Source organism: Pristiophorus japonicus, chromosome 6 (genome assembly GCF_044704955.1).
Source record: "Pristiophorus japonicus isolate sPriJap1 chromosome 6, sPriJap1.hap1, whole genome shotgun sequence".
In the NCBI taxonomy this organism is placed as follows: domain Eukaryota; kingdom Metazoa; phylum Chordata; class Chondrichthyes; family Pristiophoridae; genus Pristiophorus; species Pristiophorus japonicus.
The window spans coordinates 9634268-9650055 of record NC_091982.1 but is presented as its reverse complement, the minus strand read 5'-3'; the positions used below and the strand labels follow the sequence as shown (position 1 = coordinate 9650055).

The 15788-nt window shown below is 41.7% G+C and overlaps 1 protein-coding gene across 3 annotated transcripts in view; it reads right to left on the bottom strand.

Annotated features, from left to right (window-relative positions):
• Nucleotides 1-3254: 3254 nt before the first annotated feature.
• gcna (germ cell nuclear acidic peptidase) overlaps nucleotides 3255-15788 on the bottom strand; it is a 48705-nt gene continuing 36171 nt past the window's right edge. For all 3 annotated transcript variants that reach the window (XM_070881984.1, XM_070881985.1, XM_070881986.1), the window contains exons 10-13: nucleotides 13748-13883; nucleotides 13522-13660; nucleotides 10098-10302; nucleotides 3255-5005 (exon numbers count right to left, since the gene is read on the bottom strand). In XM_070881984.1, coding sequence (XP_070738085.1) covers nucleotides 4756-5005; nucleotides 10098-10302; nucleotides 13522-13660; nucleotides 13748-13883 — 730 coding nt within the window. In that variant the 3' untranslated portion in view covers nucleotides 3255-4755. The remainder of the gene's footprint in view (nucleotides 5006-10097; nucleotides 10303-13521; nucleotides 13661-13747; nucleotides 13884-15788) is intronic.

The window sequence follows — 15788 nt, the reverse complement described above, 5'->3', positions numbered from 1 at the left end:
GAGGGCTCTGGTGGCTCAGTCAGAGTATATTCAAGACAGATAAATATATTTTTGGATATTAAGGGAATCAATGGATATGGCAATAGTGCAGGAAAGTGGCGTTGAGGTAGATCAGCCATGATCTCATTGAATAGCAGAGCAGGCTCGAGGGGCCAAATGGCCTACTCCAAATTTGTCTCATCTCGCTGAACTTCGACTTTCCCCACCACAGTCTAGCACCCTTATCTTTGACTCATTGGGCCAAAAATCACAGTCTCTGTGCAGCCGTAGAGGCCCCACAAGTGCCGGTTCTCGGCGTGCAATGCGCATGATACCGGCACTTTTGAACTGTCAAAATGTCAGTTCTTACCAGCGTAAGAGTTTTAAAAAGATAGAAAAATAAAATGTTATCAATAATTTTTATATTAAAGACACTGTCCATTAAGGTATTTATTTTTACCCCTATTAAAAAAATTAAATAAATAATTTTGTCTGAAACATTTAATTAAATTCAATTTCAATTAATTTGAAGTTTTCTTATTTAAAATGTGTGTTTTGGGGAGTATTCTCATAGAAAGTGTTCTCCGTACAAACAGAACTCACCATTACTGTGAATTGGGATATGCTATTTTCATTTGTTGGTCCAGCCCACGTGATCCCAGACTGCACATACGTGGGCCCCTACGCTTGACTATGCAGCTAGGGCTCGGAGCACAAGTCTACATTCCTCTGGGATCATCAGGTATTTTTGTTAAAAAAATTTTGGTCGGAAGTTGGCCCATTTGCTTTTTCCCTATTTTGCCTAACTATTTTGTGGTCACTACTTCCCTATTGTTTTACTCAGCTATTTGCCCCACTACATTTCCAAGAACTAAATCAATGGACCAGAAAATACTAATCTAGGTAGCAGTCCTGGATACATTCTAAAAAGTATTTCCCACTTTGACATAACACAAGAAATGGGAACAGGAGTCGGCCATACGGCCCCCGAGCCTGCTTTGCCATTCAATAAGATCATGGCTGATCTGATCATGGACTCAGCTCCACTTCCCCACCCGCTCCCCATAACCCTTTATCGTTTAAGAAACTGTCTATTTCTGTCTTAAATTTATTCAATGTCCCAGCTTCCACAGTTCCCTGAGGCAGTGAATTCCACAGATTTACAACCGTAAGAAATTTCTCATCTCTTAAATGGGCGGCCCCTTATTCTAAGATCATGCCCTCTAGTTCTAGTCTCCCCCATCAATGGAAACATCCTCTCTGTATCCACCTTGTCAAGCCCCCTCATAATCTTACACATTTCAATAAGATCACACCTCATTCTTCTGAAATCCAATGAGTAAAGGCCCAACCTTTCCTCATAAGTCAACCCCCTCATCCCCGGAATCAACCTAGTGAACCTTCTCTGGACTACCTCCCAAAGCAATTTTATCCTTTCGTAAATATGGAAACCAAAACTGCACGCAGTACTCCAGGTGTACCCTCACCAATACTTTGTATAGCTGTAGCAAGACTTCTCTGCTTTTATACTCCATCCCCTTTGCAATAAAGGGCAAGATACCATTGGCCTTCCTGATCACTTGCTGTGCCTGCATACTATCCTTGTGTTTCATGCACAAGTACCCCCATGTCCTGCTGTACTGCAGCACTTTGCAATCTTTCTCCATTTAAATAATAACTTGTTCTTTGATTTTTTTTTCTGTCAAAGTGCATGACCTCACACTTTTCAACATTATACTCCATCTGCCAAATTTTTGCCCACTCACTTAGCCTGTCTATGTCCTTTTGTAAATTGTGTGCTCCTCACATTGCTTTTTCTCCCATCTTTGTATCATCAGCAAACTTGGCTACATTACAGTCAGTCCCTTCTTCCAAGTCATTAATATAGATTGTAAATAGTTGGGGTCCCAGCATAGATCCCTGCGGCACCCCACTAGTTACTGGTTGCCAACCAGAGAATGAACCATTTATCCCGACTCTGTTTTCTGTTCGTTAGCCAACCCTTATCCATGCGAATATATTACCCCAACCCCGTGAACTTTTATCTTGTGCAGTAACCTTTTATGTGGCACCTTGTCAAATGCCTTCTGGAAGTCCAAATAGAAACATAGAAAATAGGTGCAGGAGTAGGCCATTCGAGCCTGCACCACCACTCAGAGTTCATGGCTGAGCATGCAACTTCAGTACCCCATTCCTGCTTTCTCACCATACCCCTTGATGCCCCTAGTAGTAAGGACCTCATCTAATTCCTTTTTGAATATATTTAGTGAATTGGCCTCAACAACTTTCTGTGGTCGACAATTCCACAGGTTCACCACTCTGGGTGAAGAAGTTTCTCATCTCGGTCCTAAATGGCTTACCCCTTATCCTTAGACTGTGACCCCTGGTTCTGGACTTCCCCAACATTGGGAACATTCTTCCTGCATCTAACCTGTCTAAACCCATCAGAATTTTAAACGTTTCTATGAGGTCCCATCTCATTCTTCTGAACTCCAGTGAATACAAGCCCAGTTGATCCAGACTTTCTTGATGGGTCAGTCCCACCATCCCGGGAATCAGTCTGGTGAACCTTCGCTGCACTCCCTCAATAGCAAAAAGTCCTTCCTCAGGTTAGGAGACCAAAACTGTACACAATACTCCAGGTGTGGCCTCACCAAGGCCCTGTACAACTGTAGTAACACCTCCCTGCCCCTGTACTCAAATCCCCTCGCTATGAAGGCCAACATGCCATTTGCTTTCTTAACCGCCTGCTGTACCTGCATGCCAACTTTTAATGACTGATGTACCATGACACCCAGGTCTCGTTGCACCTCCCCTTTTCCTAATCTGTCACCATTCAGATAATAGTCTGTCTCTCTGTTTTTACCACCAAAGTGGATAACCTCACATTTATCCACATTATACTTCATCTGCCATGCATTTGCCCACTCACCTAACCTATCCAAAATACACCACATCCACTGGTTCCCCTTTATCCACCTTGTGTATTACCTCTATTCCAGTCTATCTTGGGATAGTTAAAATCACCGAATATTATTTGCCCTGCTGTTGCATATTTCTCTGAACTTTCTGCAATTCTCCACCTCCATCTCATCTCCACTGTCTGGTGGCCTGTAATGCACTCTTAAGGAAAAAAAACATCTGAAGCAAGCAAAATGTGACAGCGAGCAAAATGCCTCCCCCCACTACAACATATATACCTCATGGATGTTCACTTGTTTTCTCTCCATGACAAAACATAATTTTTATTTAAAGAGAGATACCAATAAAGCAGCTTTCTTCCAAAACAAACTTTATTTGACAGAGGGCATTTGAAACTTCATATAAAAACGAACACAGGCAGTACAGGTTAAGCACAATCCATAGGACAGAATTCAAAAGCAGCATTGTCGTTACTTACCTAATCCATTCAAAGGCACGGTTTCACAGTGTTTAATAGTCCCACAAACCCCAATCCAATGTATCAACTAAACTGATGGCATATTCTAACATTATACAATTTACTTAATGTGGTGTAGTATGGCAAAAAGAAACATTACATTTGAGGTAGCTACTCTACATCTGACTATTATTTCTTTAAGGAAATGGGTTTCTTTGTGACAGCATACCAAGTGAAGCTATGGGAGCATACAAATGTATTTTCTGCAATATTCCCTAAACTATTGCAGTCTCAAGACTGCTGTCACATTTTGCTCATTTCAGGTGTTTTTTTTTAAAAAAGGTATGACACTTTTGATAAGAGGAAGTCAGCAATTTTGTAACAAAAATGTTTATGGAAATGTTTTCATTCTATATAATGAAAATGCCATAATGACTACAAGGTCCCTATTACCATTTAAAATGTTTCCATCAGTCTCCACAACTGTGCACAAAATGGCAGCTGATTTTGCCTATGCAAGAATAGTGACTATACTTCAACAGGAGAGCAACTTTAGAGCAAACACAGGACATAGACATCCCATTTTGCAAACTTCAAGCTTTTTGGGGCATGTTTGATAAAAGGTAAGCAAGATCAGTGCTAGGAAATAAATACTTGCTGGCATTAAGTATTCCCAAATCAAGTACAGCAGATAGCTACAGGATAAAGCTCTCTTTACAATGGTTCAACAATTTGCCAAAACTCCAACTTCAGAACAGTAAGACACTTCCATTTCCCATACAAATCACCTTTATGGTGTCACCCAACAGACACTTAATTGTGCAGAATTACAGCCACTTTTATTGTGTGGATTGCAGCAGCAGGGTCTCAGTAAAAGTAACCCAAATTAATTTCATGTGGGATTCTCATAATTGTAAGAGAAGATTTTCACCAATTCAGTCAGGGCTGGCTCATACCCAGGCCACAGCTGAGAGACAAGAGCAAATATCCACAGGAGTTCACATTAAGAAAAATGTGAAATAGAATATGGATCAGAAACACATGTTCTTAATTCATCAACAAATTACTGGAGCCTTTTAGATGAATTTCAGGAACATGAACAAACAGAACTGTTCTATTTGCAGGATGTACATTTGAAAATGGATTAATGTCAAAGATATATTAAACATTTAAATTCTATCTAATTGGATCATTTGCCCCAATACAGGTCTTGACTTTTAGCAATAAGACTGTTTTCTTCTGGAAGGAAAAGAAAAATCCGATTTATAAATTTTTAGTTTGGGCCAGGACAAAGCCTGGTAGATTTTCGGAATTACTCATCATTGCTAACGGAACTGTAGGATACAGCTGTCTCAGGCCTCCAACAAAAAGTAGATTGCCTCGGTTTCAGGGAAGATTTAGAAGTCAGATATCTGTGTCTTTTTCGCAAAGTCTGCACTTAATTTCCGCATGACCTCGGCATGATGAAGTCCCTTATGCTCCTTCTTAGTTGAACTGTAGTTCTCCTTCACAAACTTAGCAAATGGTGCTAGTTCCTTTTTTGCAGGAGTGCTATCTTTCATCATGTTTGTTAATAGCACTAGAGGGCCCATGCAGAGGGCACAGATAAAACGCTGTGTATCCAGTGACTTGGAGTGTCGGCCAAGTCTGTAGAGAAATTCTTATGAGTACAGAGCACAAGTAGATACTTTCAGTAGCAAGCTCATCCATTAGACAGAAATGATGTGAAACAGACTTCAACACTGATCTACACCATTTCATCAACTGTACAAGTAGTTTCTCATATTTGTACGAGGTTAAAAAGAATATAATTCATAACCATATTGGCATACTATTAACTTATTCTCAGGAAATTGGATTTTCTTGCTGTCCAATGAAAGGACCTAATTTTTTTGGTTTCATCACCTTATTGATGAATCACAGGATTATCCACATTACAAACCAATGATTATTAGTGTGTGTATCAGGAGGTAGCCAAGATAATATAGGACATTACAAATTTAAAAATAAATTAGGCCTAGTCAACTGAAGATAAAATGGTAAATTTTCTTTATATACACAAGGTGTGGAATATTCTTCTTAACCTCTAGTTTTCTCCCAGTCATGCATTGGAAAGGATATAAACCTATACCCAGGAATCTGGATAGATTGGGCTGACAAATGGTAAATGTTGTTTAACGAGAATGAATTCAGGGTGATGAAACTATAAAAAGGGAATAAGCAGATTAAGAACAAGATGAACAGCAATAGACTAAAGACTGCAATACAGGGGAGGGATCTGGTTGTATTGGTGAATAGATTGTTGAAACTAGCTATGCAGTGTACAACAGCAATAAAGGCAGCAAATAAGATTTTGGGATATATAGCTGGAGGAATAGAGCACAAGCCTCAGGAGGTAATAACTTGCGTAGGGCAACCATCTGGCTTTGGAACAGTCAGCTAAATTTATACAGAGTAATAGGCAGCCAAGTAACAATGAGAGACTAAGGAAAATGGGAATATTATAATCCAGAAAAAGTGGCTTAGGGAGTGTTGAACTTTTATACCTTTATTATTTTCATTGCTGGAAACAGCATGTGAGAGGTTAAAATTCAAGATCACAGGGTATTTCTCAGAAGTTAGAGCCATGAACTCAAATCAAACAGGCTGGCTGAGGTATATGTCACAAGTTGTGCATTGTTAATAGTTCTCTTCCCTCCTCTCCTGAAGTGCTAGCCCCTCCTGGAGTTCCTTGGATGCTGGAAACCCTCTAGTACCTCAAACAGTTGGCCATTTTTCTCATAGGCACTTGGGTAGATTGCCACCAGGTAAACCACCAAGAGGTGCAACAGAGAGAAAGGCCAGTCGAACCCAATCCTCTCCAGGGCGATGGTAGCTCTGGGAAGTGCAGCCAGAGCCAAGTCCACGGCATCACGTTGGCTCAGCTGCGCTGGAGGGGGGGGGGGGGGGGGGGGAAGAGAGGAGACGAGGAGGAGGAAGAGGAAGAAGAATGGAAGAGCTATAGTGGTAGGGGATTCAATAGTCAGGGGAGCAGACAGGCGTTTCTGCGGCCACAAACACGACTCCAGGATGGTATGTTATCTCCCTGGTGCCAGGGTCAAGGATGTCACTGAGCGGCTGCAGGGCATTCTGGGGGGAAGAGGGTGAACAGCCAGGGGTCGTGGTCCATATTGATAGGAAGAGGGATGAGGTTCTGCAGGCAGAGTTTAGGGAGCTAGAAGAGAGAGATTAAAAAGCAGGAGCTCAAAAAGGTAGTAATCTCCGGATTACTCCCAGTGCCACGAGCTAGTGGTACAGAAATAGGAGGATAGAGCAGATGAATACATGACTGGAGAGATGGTGCAGGTGGGAGGGCTTTAGTTTCCAGAGGCATTGGGACCACTTCTGGGGGAGGTGGGACCTGTACAAGCCGGATGGGTTGCACCTCACCAGAGCCGTGAACAATATCCTCGTTGGGGGGGGGGGGGGGGGGGTTTGCTAGTGCTGTTGGGGAGGGTTTAAACGAGCTTGGCAGTGGGATTGGAACCTGAAAATAGATTCAGTAGGGAGGGGAGTAAAGCTGGAATTAGAAAGCAAAAAGAAAAAGTGAGTTTGAAAGAGAGGAAACAAGCAGGAAAAAAAAAAAGGGTAAAAAAAAACTTAAAGGCACTTTGTCTAAATGCACGTAACATTTGTAACAAAATAGATGAGTTGACCACACAAATTGAGACAAATGGGTATGATCCGATAGCCATTACAGAGACATGGTTGCAAGGTGACCAGAATTGGGAATTAATTATTATGGGGTACTTGACAATCTGGAAGGACAGACAGAAAGGAAAAGGTGGTGGGGTAGCTCTATTGATAAAGGATGATAGTAAGAAACTATAGTAATAGTAAGAAACGATATTGGCTCAAATGATAAGGACGTTGAAACAGTTTGGGTGGAGATAAGGAACAATAAAGGGAAAAAGTCACTGGTGGGCATAGTCTATAGGCCCCCTAACAGTAGCAACTCTGTTGGTCGGAGCATAAATCAGGAAATAGTGGGGCCTTGTAAAAAGGGAACAGCAATAATCATGGGTGATTTTAACCTCCATATTGATTGGACAAATCAAATTGGTCAGGGTAGCCTTGAGGAGTGGTTCATAGAGTGCATAAGGGACGGGTTCCTTGAGCAGTATGTAAAGGAACCAACCAGGGGGCAGCTATCTTAGATCTGGTCCTGTGTAATGACACAGGATTAATAAACAATCTCCTAGTAAAGGATCCCCTTGGAATGAGTGATCATAGCAAGACTGAATTTCAAATTCAGATGGAGGGTGAGAAAGTTGGATCTCTAACCAGCATACTAACCTTAAAGAGATTATGAGGGCAGAGTTGGCTAAAGTGGACTGGGAAAATAGATTAAAGGGTAGGACAGTTGATGTGGTGTATGTTTGAGAAATTTCACAACTCAAGAAAAATATATCCCAGTGAGGAGGAAAGGGTGTAAGAAAAGATAGCCATCCATGGCTAACTAAAAGAAATAAAGGATGGTATCCAATTAAAAACAAGGGCATACAAAGTGGCCAAAAACTAGTGGGAGGACAGAAGATTGGGAAGCTTTTAAAAGCCAGAAAAGATACTAAAAAAATGATCAAGAAAGGGAAGATAGACTATGAAAGTAAACTAGCGCAAAATATAAAAACAGATCGCAAGAGTTTCTATTAGGTACATAAAAAGGAAAAGGGTGGCTAAAGTAAATGTTGGTCCCTTAGAGGACGAGACCAGGGAATTAGTAATGGGGAACATGGAGATGGCAGAAACTCTGAACAAATATTCTGCATCAGTCTTTACAGTAGAGGACACTAATAATATTCCAACAGTGGATAATCAAGGGACTATGGGGGTGGGGGTGGGGGAGGAGGAACTTAACACAATCAATCACTAAGGAGGTGGTACTCAGCAAGATAATGGGACTAAAGGCAGATAAATCCCCAGGACCTGATGGCTTGCATCCTAGGGTCTGAAGAGAAGTAGCGACAGGGATTGTGAATGCATTGGTTATAATTTACCAAAATTCCTTGGATTCTAGAGAGGTCCCAGCAGCTTGGAAAACTGCAAATGTAATGCTCCTATTTAAAAAAGGAGGCAGACAAAAAGCAGGAAACTATAGATCAGTTAGCCTAACATCTGTGGTTGGAAAGATGTTGGAGTCCATTATTAAAGAAGCAGTAACAGGACATTTGGAAAGCAAAATTCAGTCCGGCAGAGTCAGCATGGATTTATGAAGGGGAAATCATGTTTGACAAATTTGCTGGAGTTCTTTGAGGATGTAACGAACAGGGTGGATAAAGGGGAACCAGTAGATGTGGTGTATTTGGACTTCCAGAAGGCATTTGACAAGGTGCCACATAAAAGGTTACTGCACAAGATAAAAGTACACAGGGTTGGGGGTAATATATTAGCATGGATAGAGGATTGGCTAACGAACAGAAAACAGAGTCAGGATAAATGGTTCATTCTCTGGTTGGCAACCAGTAACTAGTAGGGTGCCGCAGGGATCAGTGCTGGGACCCCAACTATTTACAATCTATATTAACTACTTGGAAGGGACTGAGTGTAACGTAGCCAAGTTTGCTGACGATACAAAGATAGGAGGAAAAGCAATGTGTGAGGAGGACGCAAAATCTGCAAAAGGACAGACAGGCTAAGTGAGTGGGCAAAAATTTGGCAGATGGAGTATAATGTTGGAAAGTGTGAGGTCATGTACTTTGATAGAAAAAATATAGAAGAGCAAGTTAATTTTTAAATGGAGAAAGATTGCAAAGTACCGCAGTACAGTGGGACCTGGGGGTACTTGTGTATGAAACACAAAAGGATAGTATGCAGGCACAGCAAGTGATCAGGAAGGCCAATGGTATCTTGGCCTTTATTGCAATGGGGATGGAGTATAAAAACAAGGAAGTCTTGCTACAGCTATATAAAGGCAAGGCCACACCTGAAATACTGCGTGCAGTTTTGGTTTCCATATTTACAAAAGGATATACTTGCTTTGGAGGCAGTTCAGAGAAGGTTCACTAGGTTGATTTCAGGGATGAGGGGATTGACATGAGGAAAGGTTGAGTAGGTTGGGCCTCTACTCATTGGAATTCAGAAGAATGAGAGGTGATCTTATCGAAACATATTATGAGGGGGCTTGACAAGGTGGATGCAGAGAGGATGGGGGGAGACTAGAACTAGAGGGCATAATCTTAGAATAAGGGGCCACCCATTTAAAACAGAGATGAGGAGAAATTTCTTCTGAGGGTTGCAAATCTGTGGAATTCGCTGCCTGAGAGAGCTGTGGAAGCTGGGACATTGAATAAATTTAAGACAGAAAGACAGTTTCTTAAACGATAAGGAGATAAGGGGTTATGGGGAGCGGGCAGAGAAGTGGAGCAGAGTCCATGATCAGATCAGCCATGATCTTATTGAATGGCGGAGCAGGTTCGAGGGGCCGAATGGCCTACTTCTGCTCCTATTTCTTATGTTCTGGTGTAGGAACCCTGACTTTTTTCCTTCTTTTTAGCTGGAGTGCTTAAACCAAATTGAAATGCCCAGAATACTATCCTGGCTAAGATCAGCTAATGCAGCACAGATTGGGACCCTCCTCATCTGTTCGATTCAGCATCGACCAATGATTAATTGAATAATCTATCCTAATCTTTTCTCCAACAAAACAGAATACTGTAACAAACAGTTTAAAGGAAATACTGCAAATTTTTCATGTACTCACTTGTTTTTGCATCTGCTGCACTGGTATGTGTACTTGTAATTTATTTCATATGCGTGACAGCGTGTAACCAATGGTAACTCAGGGTGGATCAGCATGGATTTCTGTGCATACAACTTCCAGAACGGTCCGTGTCCATCGCGAACATTATTAATAAGCCAGGTAGCAGCATGGCACAATTCGTGAATCAATGTGTCCCGTAGCCGCTCTTCAAAGCAACACAGAAATTAGTATTTTAGATAAGGTCAGGCAGATCAGTCTTAACATAGATCCAGCTTTCATGAATTCTCAGGTTTAACTGCTCTAAGGTTTACATCTTTGAATACATTCAATCAAAGGGAAAACTGATCTGGTTACAAATTTGTGCAGTAAATTTACTTTCAATACAGTTAAGCTTCAAGTGGTGAAAATATCGTATATTCCACGAAAAAGGTAAGAGATTTTTAAAGTGGAACAAATTAGTTCAACTTTATAAGATAAATGGCTCTCATATTACCCTTTCTGAAGTTGGCAACTCATTACGATGCTGTTCCACAAGCAGACACCCTCAAAGCTCACATAAGTGACTATTCTTAAGTGAGCCTGTATATTCAGCACAAAGGGCCATCATAGTGAAGTCCAATCATGACCCGACCCAAAATCTGTGCACACATTTCCAAACAGTAATCACTAGTCAGTGATCTGGAATAGGAACTGTGACCAATTACTCCCCACAACCCAATTGCATCCGGATCATGTCAATAAACTGGGATAAAACATGGGTGGGACCTAGTGTACAGTTCAGTGCTACATCATATGTACATGTATTCCAGTGAGTCATTTGGGGGTTGAGGATAAAGCGGTTCAGGTTAACCTGTGTAGCAATTTATCCAATCTAGCCAGCCAGTCTCATCACCCTCCAGATCAGCACAAAATTGAGGGCTTCGGACGACTGATGCTATCACTTTCTGCCTGGGAAGCAGGAGTCCCTTCATTTGAGATCTATCAGGTCATATGCCCCAAAAATTAGCCAATAGAAAAAAAGTGTTCAGCCTAACAAGCTGCATCTAAAATAATACACATTCTTAATCAGCAATTTCATAGCCTCGCTGGTGAGGAAATGTGCCTGCTCAAAACACTGAGGCGCACCTTGCAGCCTGGGTTCCAGTTACTTTTCCTTTATCAAAATCATTTGCATTAAAAGCAACATGAAGAATGTGTCATTTTGCAAGATACTAGACTGCGGTCATGGCCCATCAAACCATACTGCAACAAGGAGTTGGAGTCAATGGGGGGGGGGGGGGGGGCGGGAAGAAAAATGGAGGAATAATAAAAAAAGAAATGCACTACAAAATGTACAAATTATATACATACACTCCTTTCAAACTTGCTGTCAGCAATGAACAAAAAGAAACCAAACATGTGGGAATCAGAAGAGAACAAATTGTATCTTGCAAGCCTCAGCAATCTGTGCAACTTATTGGCTTCATATATATTAATAAGGATGTGTCCATACTGTCACTGATAATTGAGCTAATGGATCTGGATTAATGCACTAAATAGGCTTTTTTGTTATGTATACAGGGAGTTTAAGGGACTCGAAAAAGAAACATAGAAAATAGGTGCAGTAGGCCATTCGGCCCTTTGAGCCTACACCATTCAATAAGATCATGGCTGATCATCACCTCAGTACCCCTTTCCCTGCTTTCTCTCCATACCCCTTTAGCTGTAAGGGCCATATCTAACTCCCTCTTGAACATATCCAACGAACTGACATCAACAACTCTCTGCGGCAGAGAATTCCACAGGTTAACAACTCTCGAGTGAAGAAGTTTCTCCTCATCAGTCCTAAATGGCTTACCCCTTATCCTTAGACTGTGTCCCCTGGTTCTGGACTTCCCCAATATCGGGAACATTCTTCCTGCATCTAACCTGTCCAGTCCCGTCAGAATTTTATATGTTTCTATGAGATCCCCCCTCATTCTGCTAAACTCCAGTGAATACAGGCCCAGTCAATCCAGTCTCTCCTCATATGTCAGTCCTGCCATCTCAGGAATCAGTCTGGTGAACCTTCACTGCACTCCCTCAATAGCAAGAACATACTTCCTCAGATTAGGAGACCAAAACTGAACACAATATTCCAGGTGAGGCCTCACCAAGGCCCTGTACAATTGCAGTAAAACCTCCCTGCTCCTATACTCAAATCCCCTAGCTATGAAGGCCAACATGACATTTGCCTTCTTCACCGCCTGCTGTACCTGCATGCCAACTTTCAATGACTGATGTACTATGACAACCAGGTCTCATTGCACCTCCCCTTTTCCTAATCTGCCTCCATTCAGATAATATTCTGCCTTCGTGTTTTTGCCACCAAAGTGGACAACCTCTCATTTATCCACATTATACTGCATTTGCCATACATTTGCCCACTCACCTAACCTGTCCAAGTCACCCTGCAGCCTCTTAGCATCCTCCTCGCAGCTCACACCGCCGCCCAGCTTAGTGTCATCTGCAAACTTGGAGATATTACACTCAATTCCTTCATCCAAATCATTGATGTATATTGTAAATAGCTGGGGTCCCAGCCCTGCGGCACCCCACTAGTCACTGCCTGCCATTCTGAAAAGGACCCGTTTATCCCGACTCTCTACTTCCTGTCTGCCAACCAGTTCTCTATCCACATCAATACATTACCCCCAATACCATGTGCTTTAATGTTGCACACCAATCTCTTGTGGGACCTTGTCAAAAGCCTTTTGAAAGTCAAAACACATCACATCCACTGGTTCTCCCCTGTCCACTCTACTAGTTCCATCCTCAAAAAATTCTAGAAGATTTGTCAAGCATGATTTCCCTTTCATAAATCCATGCTGACTTGAACCAATCCTGTCACTGCTTTCCAAATGCGCTGTTATTTCAACTTTAACAATTGATTCCAACATTTTCCCCACTACTGATGTCAGGCTAACCGGTCTATAATTCCCCGTTTTTCCTCTCCCTCCTTTCTTAAAAAGTGGTATTACATTAGCTACCCTCCAGTCCATAGGAACTGATCCAGAGTCGATAGACTGCTGGAAAATGATCACCAATGCATCCACTATTTTTAGGGCCACTTCCTCAAGTACTCTGGGATGCAGACTATCAGGCCCTGGGGATTTATTGGCCTTCAATTTCCCTCACACAATTTCCTGATTAAAGGATTTCCTTCAGTTCTTCCTTCTCCCTAGACCTTCTGTTCCTTGAAAAGGAGCAATTCCTCAGACTGCTTTGCCATCTTAATCAGCATTCTGCTGGATTGTGACCATCTCTCCTTCCAATTTTTCTGAGAATTTATATTCAGTGTCAATCAAAATAGTGAGCCCGATACTGCCCAATACACCTTGCACGGAATGAAAATCAACATGAATTGAAGGCACATTTATCTAGTTAAATTGTGTTTTGTTCTCACCAGCTGAATCACACACTTTCTCCGACAGTTCAATTCTGGCATAGCGTTGGAGAACACCATCCCGTTTCTGTCCAGTAACACAATATCCCGCTGTCTTTCGCATTTTCTTATTCCATGTGATCTCCAACTTCTCTGGAAGCTGTAAATCATACAACAGAAAGCCAATCACAGAGTCCTGCAGGATCTCATTGGGTGGCCACCCATTACAAGATTAATAAGGTTTTACCTTCTGCTGAAAGATACTTTTATTATATAAACTATAGAGTTCTTGAGTTAACTCCTCCCGATTCCGTTTGAAATTCTTTACATACTTTGATGAACTCAGAGTCAGGTCCTGAAGGAAACAGCCAGACGTTTGGCATCTGATGAAAAAGGTAAAAAGGACATTTTAGGAACTTCTTGTTTGAGTGTGCTTAGTAATGCGCTTCCCTTCATTCAGGAATTCCTGAACAGATTAGAGGTGTGAAGCAAAGGAATATTTGCCCATTACATTTCCCTTAGGAAAACCTTTTAGCAAGAAATGAGTTGTGCTAGGCTACTTATTGAGGGGCCATTCACTGTCTGATGGTTAAGTGCAGCTGTGTCATCCAAGACTGCAACACAGTAAAAGCCCTTGTGGTCTCCTGGACTGTTCACATAAAGCCTAGATGTGGTGGCCTGACCCAAATACATCCAAGTAGGATATACGTCTGACCACAACCTCTCCAGCCGTTATCTGATGATATATAAAGTGCACTCTCCCACAAGCAGCTTACTATTAAAATGTACAATGGCTTCATAAAATATTTGGGAATGTACACTTCCATAAAATACTAGTGCATCTCATGTAACACTGCGTATAGGGAATCTGAGGATATTATCTTTTAAAAAGGGAGTGAATGTGTTATGGCACAGAATATAGTGGTTCTGATTGTAGGAGCAAGTTATTTGGTTTGTAACCATTTGAGAGGTTGGAAGTAATTAAGTGGGTTGGGAAGCTGAGCATTGGTAAGAAAACAGGCCTTCAAAAAAAAAGGTAAAATTATACAAAAAGGAGACCGGGAAAGAAAAAAGAACAGCACAGGACTATACAAAACAGAGACAGGGATACCAAAAAGAAAGTGCATTAAAAGCAGGGAAAAATGCAGCACAACCAGGACAAGAAAGGAAAGCAATGCAATAATCTATTTAAAAAAAAAAAGACACACAGGGCTGTCAAAAAAAAAGCATAGGAAGAAGCCAGTTGGGCAGGGCGGGGTGGGGGGCAAGAGAAAAAGAGGAGCGAGAGAGAGCGATGCGCTCAGGAAGCAAAGCAGGAAGGAGCAGGTCAGAAATACATCAGATCTTGTTAGGAATAAAACAAGAGAAGGGGAATTGGGTCAGAAAGTATAGCAAGAAGCCTCAGAAAGTAAGCCTCTGTGGCAGTCAGGAACAAAAGGGAACTTGGAGTTTGGGTCAGGAATCATGGCAGGACCTGTATGTAGGCCTCCAGACATACAGGTTGGTGAGAATAGCAAGAGCAAGTAGGTTGAGTCAGGAAAGAAAGCATGGGTGAGCCTTGGGGAGTGTTCAGGAAAATAGCACAAGCCAGTAGGACAAAGAGTGTGGAACGGAAGAAAACCAGAGCAGATGTCCTGAGGAGTGAATCAGGAAGCGAATGGCACCAGAAACATGAAAATTAAATAGAATGAGTCACCCTTGACTCACGCCCGAGTCAAGATTCATCCCAGAGAGACTGGAGCTCAAAATCTGGGCTGGCACTTCAATTTGGCAGAGAGTGTGCTGCACCACCAATAGGCCCCAATCACACCTCTCAGGTGGACATAAAAGATCCCACAGCAGTATTTGGAGAGCAGGGAAGCTGTGTGTACTGGCCAACCTTTATCACTTAACTAATAGCACCAAAACCAGATTATCTGATCATTTATCTTGCTGCTCTTTAACAGATCTTGCCATGCACAAATTTGCTGCCACATTTCCCTAAAACAGTAACTATAATTCAAAAGTAAGTAATTGACCACAAAACATTTTGGAACATTGAGGTCATAAAAAGCTGCTCTATAAATGCAAGCCCTTATGTCTGTAATCATTTATTTAATGTTTATATTAAAAATAAGCCAAAGATCCAGAATGCATTGCAGTCTGGAGTAGGGCAAGAACAAAAAGAAAGTTTACTTGCATAAAATGGGAAAAACAAAATGGTTTCTCAAAAAAATCTTGGCTACACAAAGCAAGGCTCTGGGGCAAATGTGCAACATATGCAAGACTTTTAATAATATACTAGTAAA